Source organism: Vipera berus, assembly GCF_964194415.1.
Source record: "Vipera berus genome assembly, chromosome: 6".
NCBI lineage: Eukaryota > Metazoa > Chordata > Lepidosauria > Squamata > Viperidae > Vipera > Vipera berus.
The window spans coordinates 84157935-84173655 of NC_138208.1; the positions used below are offsets into that span (position 1 = coordinate 84157935).

A 15721-nucleotide genomic window follows, 5' to 3' on the forward strand; every position below is an offset into this window, starting at 1 on the left:
ACCCTTCTCCGCTTCAAAGAGTTAAGAATTACTGGGTATTTGGTAAAAGCAGAGAAAAAAACAAAGTGGTTTAATCAGTCTCCTATTTTACTGGTCACTTTCCGTTCTTCAAATCTAAAATCCTGAAGAGCTGGGTTTGCACTTTATGCTGACAAGGTTAAAATGGGCTGGATAATTAATGATCTAGCACTGTGGTGGCGAACCTATGGCATGCGTGCCACAGGTGGCACACAGAGCCCTCTCTGTGGGCACGTGCACCGTCGTCCCAGTCCTAGGTCTTCATCTGGGTTTTATAAAACCTTTTCGCTTTAGGCCTCTGCCACAGTGTGCAAAAAAAAAGTTCAATCAATCAATTTCAACTTCTCATGGGGAAAAAAAAGATCTCGCAAAGTTGGAATTGATTGATTAACCTTTTTAGTCCCACCCAGTCTAGCATTACCACCACAGCCACGCCCACCCATTTGGCCACACGCACCTGGCACCTGACGATACGTAAGTGGGTTTAGGGTTGCAGTTTGGGCACTCGGTCTCTAAAAGGTTTGCCATCACTGATTTAGCATGTTAAGAGAACCTAAATTAGTGTGTCCAACCTTGGTAACTTTAAGACCTGTCGACTTCAAGTCCCAGAATTCTGGCTGGGGAATTTTGGGAGTTGAAGTCCATAAGTCTTAAAGTTGGCTTCCGGTTCCTGTTAAGCAGCGAAGCAGTTGAGGGATTCGGAATGCCGAGCCCTTCAGCTGAATTTCTTTCTGTTTGGGGGCCCTAAATGGGCCAGGAGCTGCCCCAGAGAGGTGGCAATGAAGGAAGGAAATCCCAGGGACCTAGGAGAGACGGCGGTCTCCCCAAATGGTCCAGGAGAAGGCCTCCAGAAACCATCAGAAGAAAGGCTAGCCTAACTTCAGAGTCTAGCCCAAGCTGCAAACAACGGAAGTCAAAAGCTCGACTTTAAACTGATTGTAAACAGTGCATTTGAATCTGGGTAAGAATATTGATTTTATCTATCCTACCTACCTACTTTCCTGAACAAGAGAATTCCCAAAAATAAAAGACCTCTGAGAGAAGAAGGAGGAGTTTTTTCCCCACTTTTTGGCTATTGGAAGCTGCAAATTTTATGCTTTAGGGAGGGAAAAGACTAGAAAGATCTGAAAAATGAACCAACCCTGACATCTACTGGTGGACGAGGATTATTTGGGGATAAATTTATGTCTCTGCCCTTCAAAGTTCTCAATAAACACAGCTGTGTAGATAAAGTGAGACTAACAAATCTGAGGCAATGAATACTTCACAAGAGGAAATATATGATAAGCGGCAACCATTTCAAAGGATAATGATTTTAAACTACAAAGAAATACAGAACAACTTTGAAAGTATGAATCAAGTTATCTCCAATTTAATTTCACTCCAAGAAAATTCTCAGGAAAATATAGCAGAGATGACTGAACATAATTCTGAGGATAGAGACTTAAAGATGGAACCTTATAAAACAAAAGAATATGATTCAATTCAAATGGAAGAAAAGATAACTTACATCTCAACGCTTCGAAGCACCTTTGAGGATAAGAAAAAGGACTGGAAAAAATATTCTATAGAGATACGAGGAAAAACACCACAATTGGAGAGACAAAAGATAACAAGAGAAGTGAAGAGAAAAGGAAGGAAAAAGATTCCTAATAAAAAGGAGTGGGCAAATGCTGATTTATCTTCTTCATCTACATTAACACCTATGACTAAACAGAAAAATCTTTTGATTCAGCAAAGTACATTGATTAAGAAAGACACTGGGCAGAGAAAAAAGATTAAAATGGAAACTAAGAAAATAGATGATGGGACCTATCAGAGACAATACTTTAAAAAGAAGCATTTGTTTGAATATGGTTAAAGAAATAGAAAAACTTTGGAATGAACTTTCCAACTAATATAGTATGCTTCTTTCCTTTCTGTAAAGAAAAAAAAGCTGAAATGACTTAAATAAAGCAAATGTTTTAGGTACTTAAATGTGACTGAATTTAAGAAAAGTATAAAAAATGTTTTGAATTAGAGTTAAGGGATTAGATGACTAGATCTATTGAATGGAATACTTAAAGATTAAACAGATTAAATATATTCTTAACTATGGTTAAAAAGAATAAGAAATTGAGGAAATAAATATATATTAACTTAGGAGGGATATATATTTTAAGTAGTATGTTATTTCTTATGTCTCATTGCTTTTGCTTTTATTTCCTTCTCTTTTTTTCCTTTCTCTTTTTATTCTTTTATCTATTTCTTAAGAAATATAGAAGTGTGAGAGGGCTTATATGGAAAAAATAGAATTAAATCTGCCAATGTAAATGTAATTAATCGTTGAGAAAATTGTCACCAGTAAGAATATTTAGAATTTGGTGGGAGAAATAAACTGAAATAAGTATTGTAATAGGATTTATGATAAGGCAACCAAAATGACTAATAAGAAAAGAAATATTATATTAATATTACTATTCTTTAGGAATATTGGAAAAACTATATATTCAACTGTTATTTATCAAAATAATAAAAATTGTATTAACCTAATGTTTGCAAAAAAGGATACTTTGGGGGAAAAGGAAATCAACTAAAATTAACGTATGCAATATAGATTATAGAAATTAATTGTTAAAGATTGTTCTACAAATGTAACCCAGACAACACACTGTTTACCAATTATTGGGTAATTTATGTTTTGTTAAAAAATATCAATACAATATGTATACAAAAAAAAAGTCTTAAAGTTGCCAAGGTTGGACACCCTTGGCTTGACCCTTGTATTAGCATGTTGCTGAGCCATGCCCTCATGCTGAGGCATAATTTGGGCATAGCATGCTTTGTGAATACAGAGATTTGTTAACCTGGTCTTAGCGTGTTGTGGGAAAACCCCATCAGTGGCAGCAAAACTGGGTTATGTTTAATGCATCTCTTCATCCTGTTCTGCAAATAGTATCCTTGGAGATGTAGGAGTCGGGGTTTCAAGAGTTTCGTTTCTAACTGAATTTTTAGCAGAAGCTTTGAGTCAATATAATGCATGTATTCACAAGTTTCCCCCCCCCCCCGGCAAGGATTATGTAAAGGGGGATTTAGTCTGTTCCTTTTAGGCATTCATTCAGCTTTGTATCAGTGGGCCCCATAGGGAGATCAGGTGTTTCTTTGCTGTTCAGGATACACACATATAGCTGAAAGCAAGCTAGGTTCTGCTCAGCTTCCAATGTTGTTGTTAGACATCTGTGACCTTTGTTCAACATCGCTGATGGTGTGTTTGTTTGAACAACAGTTTACAGCATTCTGCCCTTGTTTGCTCTCTTTTCAGCCATCTTGATTTCAACCTTGAAAAGACTTTGTTTTTCTTCATTGCCGGGAGATATGAGTTTTCCAACAAAGGAGCGGACATGTTTTTAGAGGCATTATCAAGATTAAATTTCCTACTGAGGGTAAGAAAGAGGACAAGTATCTCGGAAGCTCCCCATAGTCAGTCATAGGGAGAGTGACAATGGGTGAGACCAAAATCCAGCATTTCATGCCCTAAATGGGCAACCAGGTTGATTTCTTTGGGGAACTCACATCCATGGCTTGTCCATGCTGGCTAGGGAATTCCACAAATCTAAAAGTTGCCAAGTGACCTATTAACAATCCTCCTGTAGATATTTCTGAGAAATCAGTATATAAAGACTCACTGCCCCCACCTATGGAACCAGAATGATAGCAACAGCAATAGCACTTAGACTTGTATACCGCTTCACAGTGCTTCACAGCCCTCTCTAAGCGGTTTACAGAGTCAGCCTATTGCCCCCAACAATCTGGGTCCTCATTTTTCCAACCTCAGAAGGACGGAAGGCTGAGTCAACCTTGATCCGGTGAGAATCAAACTGTCGAACTGCTGGCAGCTGGCAGTCAGCAGAAGTAGCCTGCAGTACTGCATTCTAACCACTGTGCTACCACATCAAGGATTAAATAGGATGTAAAAATCCTAAATGTGGAAGGATTGTCAAGACCATCAAGGTCTAGCCTGCTGTTCAGAAGAATCCTAATTAAAGTGGGTGCCATTGCTTGATGGAATTACTATTCCATACATGCTATTACAATTACAGCCATTATCAATTGGTTTTGCTGTTGAGCTGTTCTTAACTTCATTCGGTCGTGATGGGGAACTTGTGTTGACTTTTTCCTGCATTACACGTAGGCCTCATTTTATCACCAGAGGATTTCTGTTGCTAAGCAAGGCGATTGTTACGTGCCTTATTTTGTGATCATTTTCGCCACACAATGGAACAATCCTCACATAACAACCACCTTGCTTAGCAACAGAAACTTTGGGATCGATTGCAGTCGTAAGTCGAGGACCGCTTGTACTTGAATGCCACTGTAGCTAGGGATGAGTTAAGCCTGTGTCATTCATGATCTTAGGATGAGACACAGCAGAAAAACCATGCTATCTGTCAAGTGCCAGGAAAATCAGGAGATCCAAGCAGTTCAAATGGGTATAACGATTTATTGTAAGATTAAGCGCTCCATAAGAATCTGAACTACTAACGGCCATGGGAAATTAGCAGGAGATAAGAGTAGAAGGAATTCAAATGGGCTGGATTTAGCTCTCTTTTGAGTGTGAAGTGATTTATCACTGACGATACAGTTGATCCCTCCATCGGGCTCAGACTGGTCATCTCCTATGACCATTTGTGCAGTGGTTAGGTGCCTATAGTGCAGTGGTGGGATTCAAATACCTGAACATTTGGTTCTCTGCATGGATGCAGGCCTGGGCCTCCAAGGCCTAGAATGGATTTCCAGAAGTGACATCCATGCACTTCCAGTGGGCTGTTCTAGGCCTGGGAGACCTCCTCCAGGCCTCCAAGGCCTAGAATGGACTTCCAGAAGCATCATGGGTTCAGCCGGTTCTCCGAACTCAACAAAATTTAGCTACCGGTTCTACTGAACTGGTGTGAACTGGCTGAATCCCGCCATTGCTATAGGGACATGGTCTAAAAGACAGGAACAGGAAAGGCAGTAAAAAGGGAGGAAAATATCTTTACCTCTGCTAAAAATGTGCTTTTCTTTTTTAGGTGCACAGAAGTGATGTCACAGTCATTGTATTCTTTATAATGCCGGCAAAAACCAACAATTTCAATGTGGAGACATTGAAAGGCCAGGCAGTCCGAAAACAGCTTTGGTAAACTTCTTTCTGTTGTCCAATACAATGTCCTGTTTCTAATTTGAATACCGACTGGTATCCCGGAGGTGCAGTGGTTAGAATGCAGTATTCGTCTAACATTATTGTTGTTGTTGTTAATGGAGGAAGCTCAATTTCCCCATTGAAACACAGGGTCTGTGTTCTGAACCAGCCTGCTACCGGCCTTGCAATAAGGCAAACCCCTGTTCAAACAGTAGAGACTGGAGAGCGTCTGAGGCTGGAAAGCGTCTGCCAAGATTTATTACTCAAACAACAGAACAAGAAACAAAAACACTGGAACTTGAATCCTCAAACGGAAGGGTTGCTTTCAGCAACCAGCCCTTCCCCAAACACTCCTTTTATTTAGAGTTCAGGGCGTGGCCTCCCTGTGCCTCCTCCCGAGGAGTCCCACAGCCTTTCTCTGTTTGTTCCTGCTCGACTGCCTCCTGCATCGGGCGTCCTTGAACAGGGCCAGCTGTGGGTCATCATCCTCCGCACTATCGGGCTCACGCAGCTGAGAAGAGGGCCCCAGCTGGGGGCTCTGCGAAGCCTCCAAGCCATCATCAGCCAGTTCGTCTTCCACACCCTCCTCCTCCCCCTCATCTGAGTCATCCGAGACATCTGAGCCGGCTGCCGGACCCACAGGCTGGCCCTGAGTCACAACAGTCTGTTTCTTTACATTCTGTTTTACTTTTTCTTAGGGACACCGCACATTCAGTAAAGGAAAAATTTGGTAAGAAACTCTATGAAGCGCTGCTAAGGTGAGAATTCAGCAGAATTATGCACCTGTGCAATCTTTCTTTCTTTTTTTTTTATACAGATAACAAAGGATTCTGTATGTTATTTTATATTTTATATACGGAAGACACTTTGAGGTAGAAATTAATATGGCATAGCTGTGAACCGTCTACATTTATGTCTGAAGACATATCCAAAGTTGTCACTTGCTGTAGATACAGGAAACATGTTCTGGAGGTCAAACTAGGATTACACACAATGTTGTGTTTAGTTATTGTGTCTTATTTTCTAGAATTTGTCGTTAGCTTTCAAATGTTCCCAGAGCCGGTCTTTACATAGTGCTAGAAAAAAATGTCTTTCTTGGGACACTGGAAAACCACTTCTACGGATAGTCTTTGACTTACAACAGTTCATTTAGTGACCATTCAAGGTTACAGCAGCACTGAAAAATGTAACTTACGACCTTTTTCACGGTCACATGATCAAAATTCAGGCACTTGGCAACTGACTCATACTTATGACGGTCGCAGTGTCACGTGATCCCCTTTTGCGATCTTCTGACAAGCAAAGTCAAAGGGGAAGCCGGATTCATTTAACAACGGTGTTACTAAACAAATGCAGCGGTCCACTTAACAACTGTGGCAAGAAAGATCATAAAACGGGGCAAAATTCATTTAGCAACTGTCTCACTTAGCAATAGAAATTTTGGACTCAGCTGTAATCTGAGTTGAGGATTACCTGTACTTAGCATCAAATGTACACCTATTATTCCTAGGTAGAGAAATTTTAATAAATGTACTAGCGATTACCTCTTGGGAAATGCATTACGGTTGCTTTGAAGTAAGCTACACTGAGCTGCATGGGGTTTGAATTGGCACAGGCAACCACAGGATTATTGTAATCTGTTAATCCCAGAAGTCAATTTCAAAGACTTGCAGGAGATGGGATATACTTTTTTTTTCCCCCTTAAGGAATTAATTTTCTTACATCCACAGAGGAGAAATTCCTGACATGAACAAGATCATAGATCGTGATGACCTAACTATTATGAAACGAGCCATCTACTCCACCCAGGTGTGTTTTTTCTGCAATTCTGTTCAAAATTCATGACTATTATTTGAGCCTCTTGTTGTGAGTGAAGAAGAGTGCAAAAGTTGGGTTGAAACTAAACATTAAGAAAACCAAGATCATGGCATCCGGCCCTCTCAATTCCTGGCAAATAGATGGGGAAGAAATGGATAGTGATAGATTTTATTTTCCTGGGCTCCAAGATCACCGCAGACGGGGACTGCAGCCAAGAAATTACTGTAAAAGACGCTTGCTTCTGGGGACGAAAGCCATGGCTTTCAAATGCTTTGGCCACCTAATGAGAAGGAAGGACTCACTGGAGAAGAGCCTAATGCTGGGAAAGGTTGAGGGCAAGAGAATAAGGGGACGACAGAGAATGAGGTGGCTGGATGGAGTCACTGAAGCAGTAGGCGTGAGCTTAAATGGACTCCAGAAGATGGTAGAGGACAGGAAGGCCTGGAGGAACGTTGTCCATAGGATTGCGATGGGTCGGACACGACTTCACAGCTAACAACAACAACAACAACAAACTACATTGAGTCAATAGAAGAGAATATTTGCTGCTCAGGAGTTGAAATGAGGGGTCCTTGGTGCCCTCTGAACTTGGTTGTTTTCTTGCAGACATTTCATGACCCAACTAGGTAACATCATCAGTGCTAGGAAGGAGTGGGCTTTGCTCTTTGTTCATAGACTAGTGGCTTCCCCTGTAAGTGTTGATGGTGGTGTTCTTGGTGGTTCCTTGATTAAGCTGTTGTTTAGTGTTGGATTTGGGGTGTTGTTTAATGCTTGCTTGTTGGTCTACTATTAATCTTGGTGTTAATCTCTGCTTATCTGAGTGTTGATGGCTGGCAAAGAAGTGCTATGGTCTTTTAGTTTTATGTTTGTCTCTTTTGAATGGTATGTAGATGTGGTTTATCTCTATGTGTCTGTTGATGGCTGATTTGTCCGAGTGCTAGAATTCCGGGAATTCTCTAACATTTTTGGATTTAACTTGATCTAGATCAGGGGTCTTCAAACTTGGCCCTTTTTATGACTTGTGGACTTTAACTCCCAGAATTCGCTAGCCAGGCATGCTGGCTGAGGAATTCTGGGAGTTAAAGTCCACAAATCATAAAAGGGCCAAGTTTGAAGACTCCTGATCTAGATACTAAATCAGCTATAGCAGGTTCCCATGACAGAATAGTCCCTTGGCACCAAAAGCAGTTATGCCCCAGAAAAGATTCCCAGCATATTTTCCACCTCTTCCGATTGGCTGACTGGAAGCTTCTACAAAGCTCAACCATACAAGTCCACCCCCAGTTTGAAGGAGTTTAACCCAAGCGTCAATTTACATCTTTAATGCACTTCGGGCCTATATAAAATGGGCTTCTTTCATTTTATTGCAGCGGCAGAGTCTCCCACCCGTGACAACACACAACATGATCGATGACTCTGGCGATCCCATCCTGAGCACCATCAGACGGATTGGTTTGTTCAATAATCGAACGGATCGAGTTAAGGTATTAAGACGAGCTTCTTATCTCTCCCTGCTTCTTGGAGTAGACATGGTCTTATAATGCCACCTGCCCCAGATGAAGACAATGCCCAAAGAAGGGCAGGATTCCCCAGCCCAGATCAGCAAAATCCCACAGACCAAACTGGCTCTGTAGTTAGATTCAGAATTGTCTGTGGGAGGGGGAAGTGAAAAAAAAATCAGGATGGCTGTCAGACCTGCCCCAGTCTAATCCCTCCATTTGGTTGAAGTGAAAAGTACTTTTACTAAGAGATGACGGCTGCGGTAAAGTAGGGCGGAATCTAAAGCTCCCGCCCAACAATACCGAACTATTCCTCTCGGTTCCCCATCCCTCCCCCCATGTCCAGTCCATCTTTAGCCAATCTGTCATTGCCAAGATGTTTTGGGAACGCTGAGGTGGTTAGGCTGATGAAATTCCACACTCAGGGCAAACAGCCTTGAAGATGCCTGGCACGAACCAAATTCCAAACTGCTCTGATCTCCTTCAACTGTTCCTTCCTCCCAAATTCCCACTGTAGAATGTACAGATTTATTGCCCATGTGTTCCTCCCTCCCTTCCCTGGTGCTTTGGTGGCACAATGCCAACGAGGTGCCAAGCCGAAGACGGTGGATTCGACAGTGGGAGCTGCAGCCCAATGACAGAAGCCCCCCAATTTGTTTTTATGTGCAATGCAACACATGTAAAAAGGGAATAGAGCTTCAGTCATTCACTGTGGAGCCAGCTTGGCCTGGGGGTTAAAGCATCAGGTTAGAAAGTGGGAGATTGTGAGTTCAAGTCCCTTTTTAGGCATGAAAGTCGGCTGGGCGACGTTAGGCCAATCCCCAGGAGACTGTGAGTTCTAGTCCCGCCTTAGGCATGAAATCCAGCTGGCTGACTTTGGGCCAATCCCCAGGAGATGGTGAGTTCTATTCCTGCCTTAGGCATTATGGGATTCATTGTCTAGTAGTTGAAATATATAATCACCAGCCAAAACTTCCAAGAGAAAACAATGTTAATTTAGTTGTAAAAAGGTAAAGGTAAAGGTTCCCCCACACATGTGTGCTAGTCGTTTCCAACTCTAGGGGCTGGTGCTCATCTCCGTTTCAAAGCTGAAGAGCCAGCGCTTGTCCGAGGACGTCTCTGTGGTCATGTGGCTGGCATGACTAGACGCCAAAGGCGCACGGAGCGCTGTTACCTTCCCACCGTAGTGGTCCCTATTTTTCTACTTGCATTTTTATGTGCTTTCGAACTGCTAGGTTGGCAGAAGCTGGGACGAGTAACAGGTGCCCACTCTGTTACGCAGCACTCGGGATTCGATCCGCCAAACTGACAACCTTCTGATCGACAAGCTCAGCGTCCTAACCCACTGAGCCACCGCGTCCCTAATTTAGTTGTACTACTTTGCAAAGAGGGTGTTCCTCCTGCACACAGGAACAGTGGACACACTGTTAAATCATCTGTATTCTTTCTTTACATTCCCTTTTGCCTTACTAATTTACCTCCCACCTTTTCTTCATTGGCTTAGTAATCAGGTCGTCACAACCTATCCGAAGCTCCTAAAGTGAATACATTATCTGCGCTTCGGATAACCTCTTCCATTAGTCTTAATTCTATTGCCCTCTGCCCTTATTTACAAATTATCTTGTATGACTACTAGTTCCTAGGGCAGTGGTGACGAACCTATGGCACGCGTGCCAGAGACGGCACTCAGAGCCCTCTCTTTGGGCACGTGTGCTCTCACTCCAGCCCTGCCTCTCCCCACAGCCCCTTCCTCACCAGCAGCCCGCCGGAGGAGAGTCGCCTCCGGGCTCAGCCCACATGGAGCAGCACAGCCAAGGACATAGCAGCCGGGCAGACCTTAACAAGACTCTGCCCTCATGTCCCATCGCCTGCATGCCGCTGCTGGGCTGCCATGGCGATTTGCTGCGGTGGGCTGTGGAAGCGGTGGGTGGCCCTGTGGGTGGGCAGGGGCAGTTTTTGCGCACTTGGTCTCTAAAAGGTTCGCCATCACTGTCCTAGGGGTTGTCTCTAGAGTACAGTAACTATCATATCAGCAAATTCTAGTTAAGACCGGTTTTCAGCATAGCAGAGACCTTCCTAGACACAATACTCAAGTTTCAGTTAGGCCAGGGGTAGACAACCTTGGCTCTTTTATGACTTGTGGACTTCAACTCCCAGAATCCCTGAGCCAGCCATGCTGAGGGGAAAGGGAGAGGTTTACAAGCTGAGCCATGCTGGCTCAGGAATTCTAGGACTTGAAGTCCACGAGTCATAAAAGAGCCAAGGTTGCCTACTCCTGGCCTAGGCCTAGGCCACTTTATGACTCGTGGACTTCAACTCCCAGAATTCCTGAGCCAGCTATGCTGAGGGGAAAGGGAGAGGTTTCCAAGCTGAGCCATGCTGGCTCAGGAATTCTGGGACTTGAAGTCCACGAGTCATAAAAGAGCCAAGGTTGCCTACCCCTGAGCTAGGCTCATGAGATTAAAATATATACAGTGTATTTCTTCACTGGGTAGCATGTCTTCCAGTTCTGCAAAAAAAAACATTAGCCCTTTTTCCCACAGGCACGAAAGCCAGCTAGGTGACTTTGGTCCAACCGCCAGGAGTTCGAATCCATTTTTAGGCATGAAACCCAGCTGGGTGACATTGGGCCAGCCCCTCGCTCTCAGCCCAACCCACTTGACAGTATTGTTCTTGCTGTGGGGAAAATAGAAGGAAGATGTGTTGGATATGTTCTAAAAACAATACGGAATACAAATAAATAAATAAATAAATAAAATAAAAGACTGAGAATCATAGGTACATTTGACAGAAAAAAACACACGTGGTGGTCTTAGACTGAATTGTACTCTTAGTCTGCCTGTACCGGGAAAGAACAACCCAGCTTCATTTGCCTTGCCGGTCCATCAACATTCAGCAGCAAAATGACCAAAATTCAACAGTGTGATTTCAGCCATTCTTATTGGTTGGTTTTTAAGAGCTTTTTATGGTGAGGAGGGAGAAATTTGAAGTCTCCTGTTCCATACCCTTCTCACTGTAGGGAAAGTAGATAGTCCTCAACTTATGGCCAACCGTTCATTTAATGAACAAAGTTACGACAAGTCTTGGAAAGAGTGACTTACAATCCATCCTTGATGTTGCACCATCCCATGGTAACAATTTGGCTGCTTGGCAACTGGCTCACATTTCTGACGGCGGCAGCAAACTGAGGTCAGGGGATCGAGATGTGCGACCTTCCCAGGCAGATTCTGACAAGCAAGGTCAGTTGGGGAAGCCAGGTTCACTTAATGATTCATTGAACAACCACATGACCCACTTAATGACTTTCAGTAAAAAGGGTTGTAGAATCAGATCCAGTCAAGGGATGACTCACTTAATGACTGCATCACCTAATGATCAAAATTCTGGTACAGAGAAGAGCAACAAAGATGATTAGAGGTCTGGAGGCAAAAACACATAAGGAATCGTTGCTGGAATTGGGGATGTCTAGTTTAAGGAAGAAAAGGACGAGGGGCGACATGATAGCAGTCTTCCAATATCTCAGCGGCTGCCACAAAGAAGAGGGAGTCAAGCTATTCTCCAAAGCACCTGGAGGAAGGACAAGAAGCAACGGGTGGAAACTGATCAAGGAGAGAATCAGCCTAGAACTAGGGAAGAATTTCCTGACGGTTAGAACAATTAATCAGTGGAGCAACCTGCCTCCAGAAGCTGTGAATGCTGGAACACTGGAAGTTTTTAAAAAGAGACCGGACAGCCATTTGTCTGAAATGGTATAAGGTTTCCTGCCTGAACAGGGGGTTGGACTAGATGACCTCCAAGATCCCTTCCAACTTTATTATTATTATTATTATTAATTGTGATCATAAGTCAAGGACTATCTATGGTTTTAAAATATTAAGTCCCACGCTTTCTGATGACATCACTTGAAGGCCTGGTGTAACCCTCCAAAAAGTCAGGGGGCTGAATTGTAGCTTCCCTGCCCCCCCCCCCAAGAAGTTATTCCTTGCAGAGTCATCTCAACATTTTGACCTCTGGACTGGCAGCCAAATGTTTAGCAACTAAGCCAGGGGTAGGGAACCTTGGCCCTTTTATGACTTGTGGACTTCAACTCCCAGAATTCCTGAGTCAGCATGGCTGGTTCAGGAATTCTGGGTAACAAAGTCCACAAGTCATAAAAGAGCCAAGGTTGCCTACCCCTGAACTAAGGCAACTGATCTTTCTCAGTACTGCCTTCTATTGAGCCGGAGAAAAACAGACTGGGAACTTGCACCCAGAACCCTTGGTAGATGATGGTTCGGGTGAGGGGGTGACATGATAGCAGCATTCTAATATTTAAGGGGCTGCCACTGAAAGGAAGGGGTCAACCTCTTCTCCAAAGCACCGGAAGGCAGGGCAAGAAGCAACAGATGGAAACTAACCAAAGAGAGAAGCTGTCAGAATCCATTTATGTCACATTCATAAATGTATGTTTAAAATATTGTGCGTCCCTGGATTCTGCCATTCTCCGGGGTGGGGGGGAGAGGTGAAGATGTTTATTCAGTCTGATCGGAGGCTGCATTCCAAAGACCAGGCAAACCCCTTTGATCCCAGTACAACAAAGGAGGGGAAGGAAGGGAGAAGAGATCTGGGTTGTATCCCTATCTGGAACTGAAAGGAAGAAAGCAATTAGCAATAAAGCAATAAGAAGATTCCCCTTTTCCCACGAAAGGGTTGACACCTAAGTTTAATTGATGTGAGGCTGACCAGATGGGGTTGAGAGGGGGGGGTGTTGAAACGGGAATCCTTTACATCAGGGGTCTTCAAACTTGGCCCTTTTATGACTTGTGGACTTCAAATCCCAGAATTCCTCAGCCAGTGTGCCTGGCTGAGGAATTCTGGGAGTTGAAGTCCACAAGTCATAAAAGAGCCAAGTTTGAAGACCCCTGCTTTATATAGTAAAAATGTACACACAATGCCAGATCCTGTCTTGTATTTCCACAACCGATCACGTCCTAGTAAAAACTCCTTTTGGACAAGACCTGGCTCCAAGAGTTCTTTATTTTCCTAAGATGTGGATTGGGCTGGGTCCTGACAGTAGCAACCTAAAACCAAGGAGGAATTAATTAATTAATTAATTAGCGGAATGACTTACCTTCAGGAGTTGTGGGTGCTCCAACACTGGAGGTTTTCAAGAAGAGACTGGACAACTATTGGTTTGGAATGGTATAGGATCTCTTGCTCAAGCAGGGGGTTGGACTAGAAGACCTCCAAGGTCCCTTCCAACTCTGTTATTCTGTTACTCCTTTTCAAGGTCATCTGTTTCATGGTCAAAGAAGTTCTTCCATTAAAAGTTGCCTGTAACCCAGAGCCAAAAGTCCATCACATTAATTTCTGTTCTTGCCTTCTGGGATACAAAAATTAACCTCACATCAAATGCAAAGCCAAGAACCTGTTGCCCCTAACTAAATCGTAATGGAAAAGAAAGAATTAAATCTGGAGTGTTGTTCTATTAAATATTGGCCTTGGTTTGACTTGGGGGCGCATCTCAAGCTTCTCCTTCTCTGTTCCTGCCACCTTCATGGAATTTAGATGGTGGCATGCCACTAAAAAGGTCAGGTCCATACTTCAGCCCACCCCCACCTCACGTCATCAAGATAATTGCTACTCTGTTCTCAACTTGACATTCCTCCAGATCCTTACTAGGAAAGTAACATGGATTTTCTTAACTTTTTCTTTCTCCTCTGCAGGTAATCCTGCATCCCGAATTTCTTTCTTCGACTAGTCCATTATTACCAATGGACTATGAAGAGTTTGTCAGAGGCTGCCATCTTGGGGTCTTTCCATCATATTATGAACCCTGGGGGTATACTCCAGGTGAGCGGGCTGAATCCTGTTCATATATCACTTGTTAATGATTCCCAGATACAGGTAGTCCTTCCTTCCTTCCTTCCTTCCTTCCTTCCTTCCTTTCCTTCCTTCCCTTCCTCCCTTCCTCCCTCCCTTCCTCCCTCCGTCCCTTCCTCCCCCTCTCCCTTCTTTCCTTCCTTCCTTCTCCTCCCTCCCTTCCTTCCTTCCTCCATCCATCCCTCTCTTCCTCTTTTCCTTCCTTCCTTCCTCCTCCTCCCTCCCTTCCCTCCTTCCTCCCTCCCTCCCTTCCTTCCCTCCTTCCTTTCCTTCCTTCCCTCCCTCCCTTCCTCCGTCCCTTCCTCCGTCCCTCCCTCCCTCTCTCCCTCCCTCCCTTCTTTCCTTCCTCCTCCTCCTCCTCTTCCTTCCTTCCTCCCTCCCTCCCTCCCTCCCTCCCTTCCTTCCTTCCTTCCTCCTCCTCCTTCTTCCTTTCTTCCTCCCTTCCTCCCTCCCTCCCTCCCTCCTTCCTTCCTTCCAGTCAATATCTGTAGTGGTGCAAATTTGAAAACAAAAACAAAAAAACTGGCCGATGGCTTCAGTGAGGCTCAATATCTCCTCCTCCTCCTGATGTGATGCTGCAGATTAGTTCGTTGGTCTGAAATTCTGTTCACTTTCCTCTTTTCGCAGCCGAATGCACCGTCATGGGCATCCCCAGCGTTACCACGAACCTGTCGGGATTTGGCTGTTTCATGCAGGAACATGTAGCTGACCCGGCTGCTTATGGTAAGAAGACACAGGTTACAACCAGAGGATGTCCTTCATGTCCCACCATCCAGTACATGAACTACCGTTTTAGATAAGTGTTATCAGCATAACAATTGCTGCCCAACCCTATTCTGATACCAAAGTTGGAAAATGTTCTTGTGCTGACAATTTTTTAATGCGGGCATTATTTTAGGGTGGCAACATGTGGGCTTATCGTGTGAAAGGAATAAGGGTGACATGATAGCAGTCTTCCAGGACTTGAGGCGCTGCCACAAACAAGAGGGGGTCAACCTATTCTCCAAAGCACCCGAAGGCAGAACAAAAAGAAAATGACCGTTAAAGAGAGAATTAAGGTAGAACTAAGGAGCGATTTCCTGACAGTGAGGACAATTAATCAGGGGAACGACGTGCCTTCAGAAGTTGTGGGTGCTCCAACCCTGGAGGGTTTTAAGAAGAGACTGGACAGCCATTTGTCTGAAATGGTATAGGGCAGGGGTAGACAACCTTGGCTCTTTCATGACTCGTGGACTTCAACTCCCAGAATTCTTCGAAGCAGTTGCAGAGAATCAAGTGACAAAGCTTCTGTTAAAGAGACAGAGAAGGAGAGGTGGCGGAATTATTAATGAGAGGAAGCCCAGAAAATGTGCCTTTGTTTACCTGG

The 15721-nt window shown here is 43.8% G+C and overlaps 1 protein-coding gene across 2 annotated transcripts in view; it reads left to right on the forward strand.

Moving 5' to 3' along the window:
• GYS2 (glycogen synthase 2) overlaps positions 1-15721 on the forward strand; it is a gene marked incomplete at its 5' end in the record, with an annotated part of 41288 nt that overhangs the window by 22016 nt on the left and 3551 nt on the right. For both annotated transcript variants that reach the window (XM_081330574.1, XM_081330573.1), the window contains 7 exons: positions 3320-3440; positions 5067-5173; positions 5875-5934; positions 6907-6985; positions 8365-8478; positions 14199-14325; positions 14983-15078. In XM_081330574.1, coding sequence (XP_081186700.1) covers positions 3320-3440; positions 5067-5173; positions 5875-5934; positions 6907-6985; positions 8365-8478; positions 14199-14325; positions 14983-15078 — 704 coding nt within the window. The remainder of the gene's footprint in view (positions 1-3319; positions 3441-5066; positions 5174-5874; positions 5935-6906; positions 6986-8364; positions 8479-14198; positions 14326-14982; positions 15079-15721) is intronic.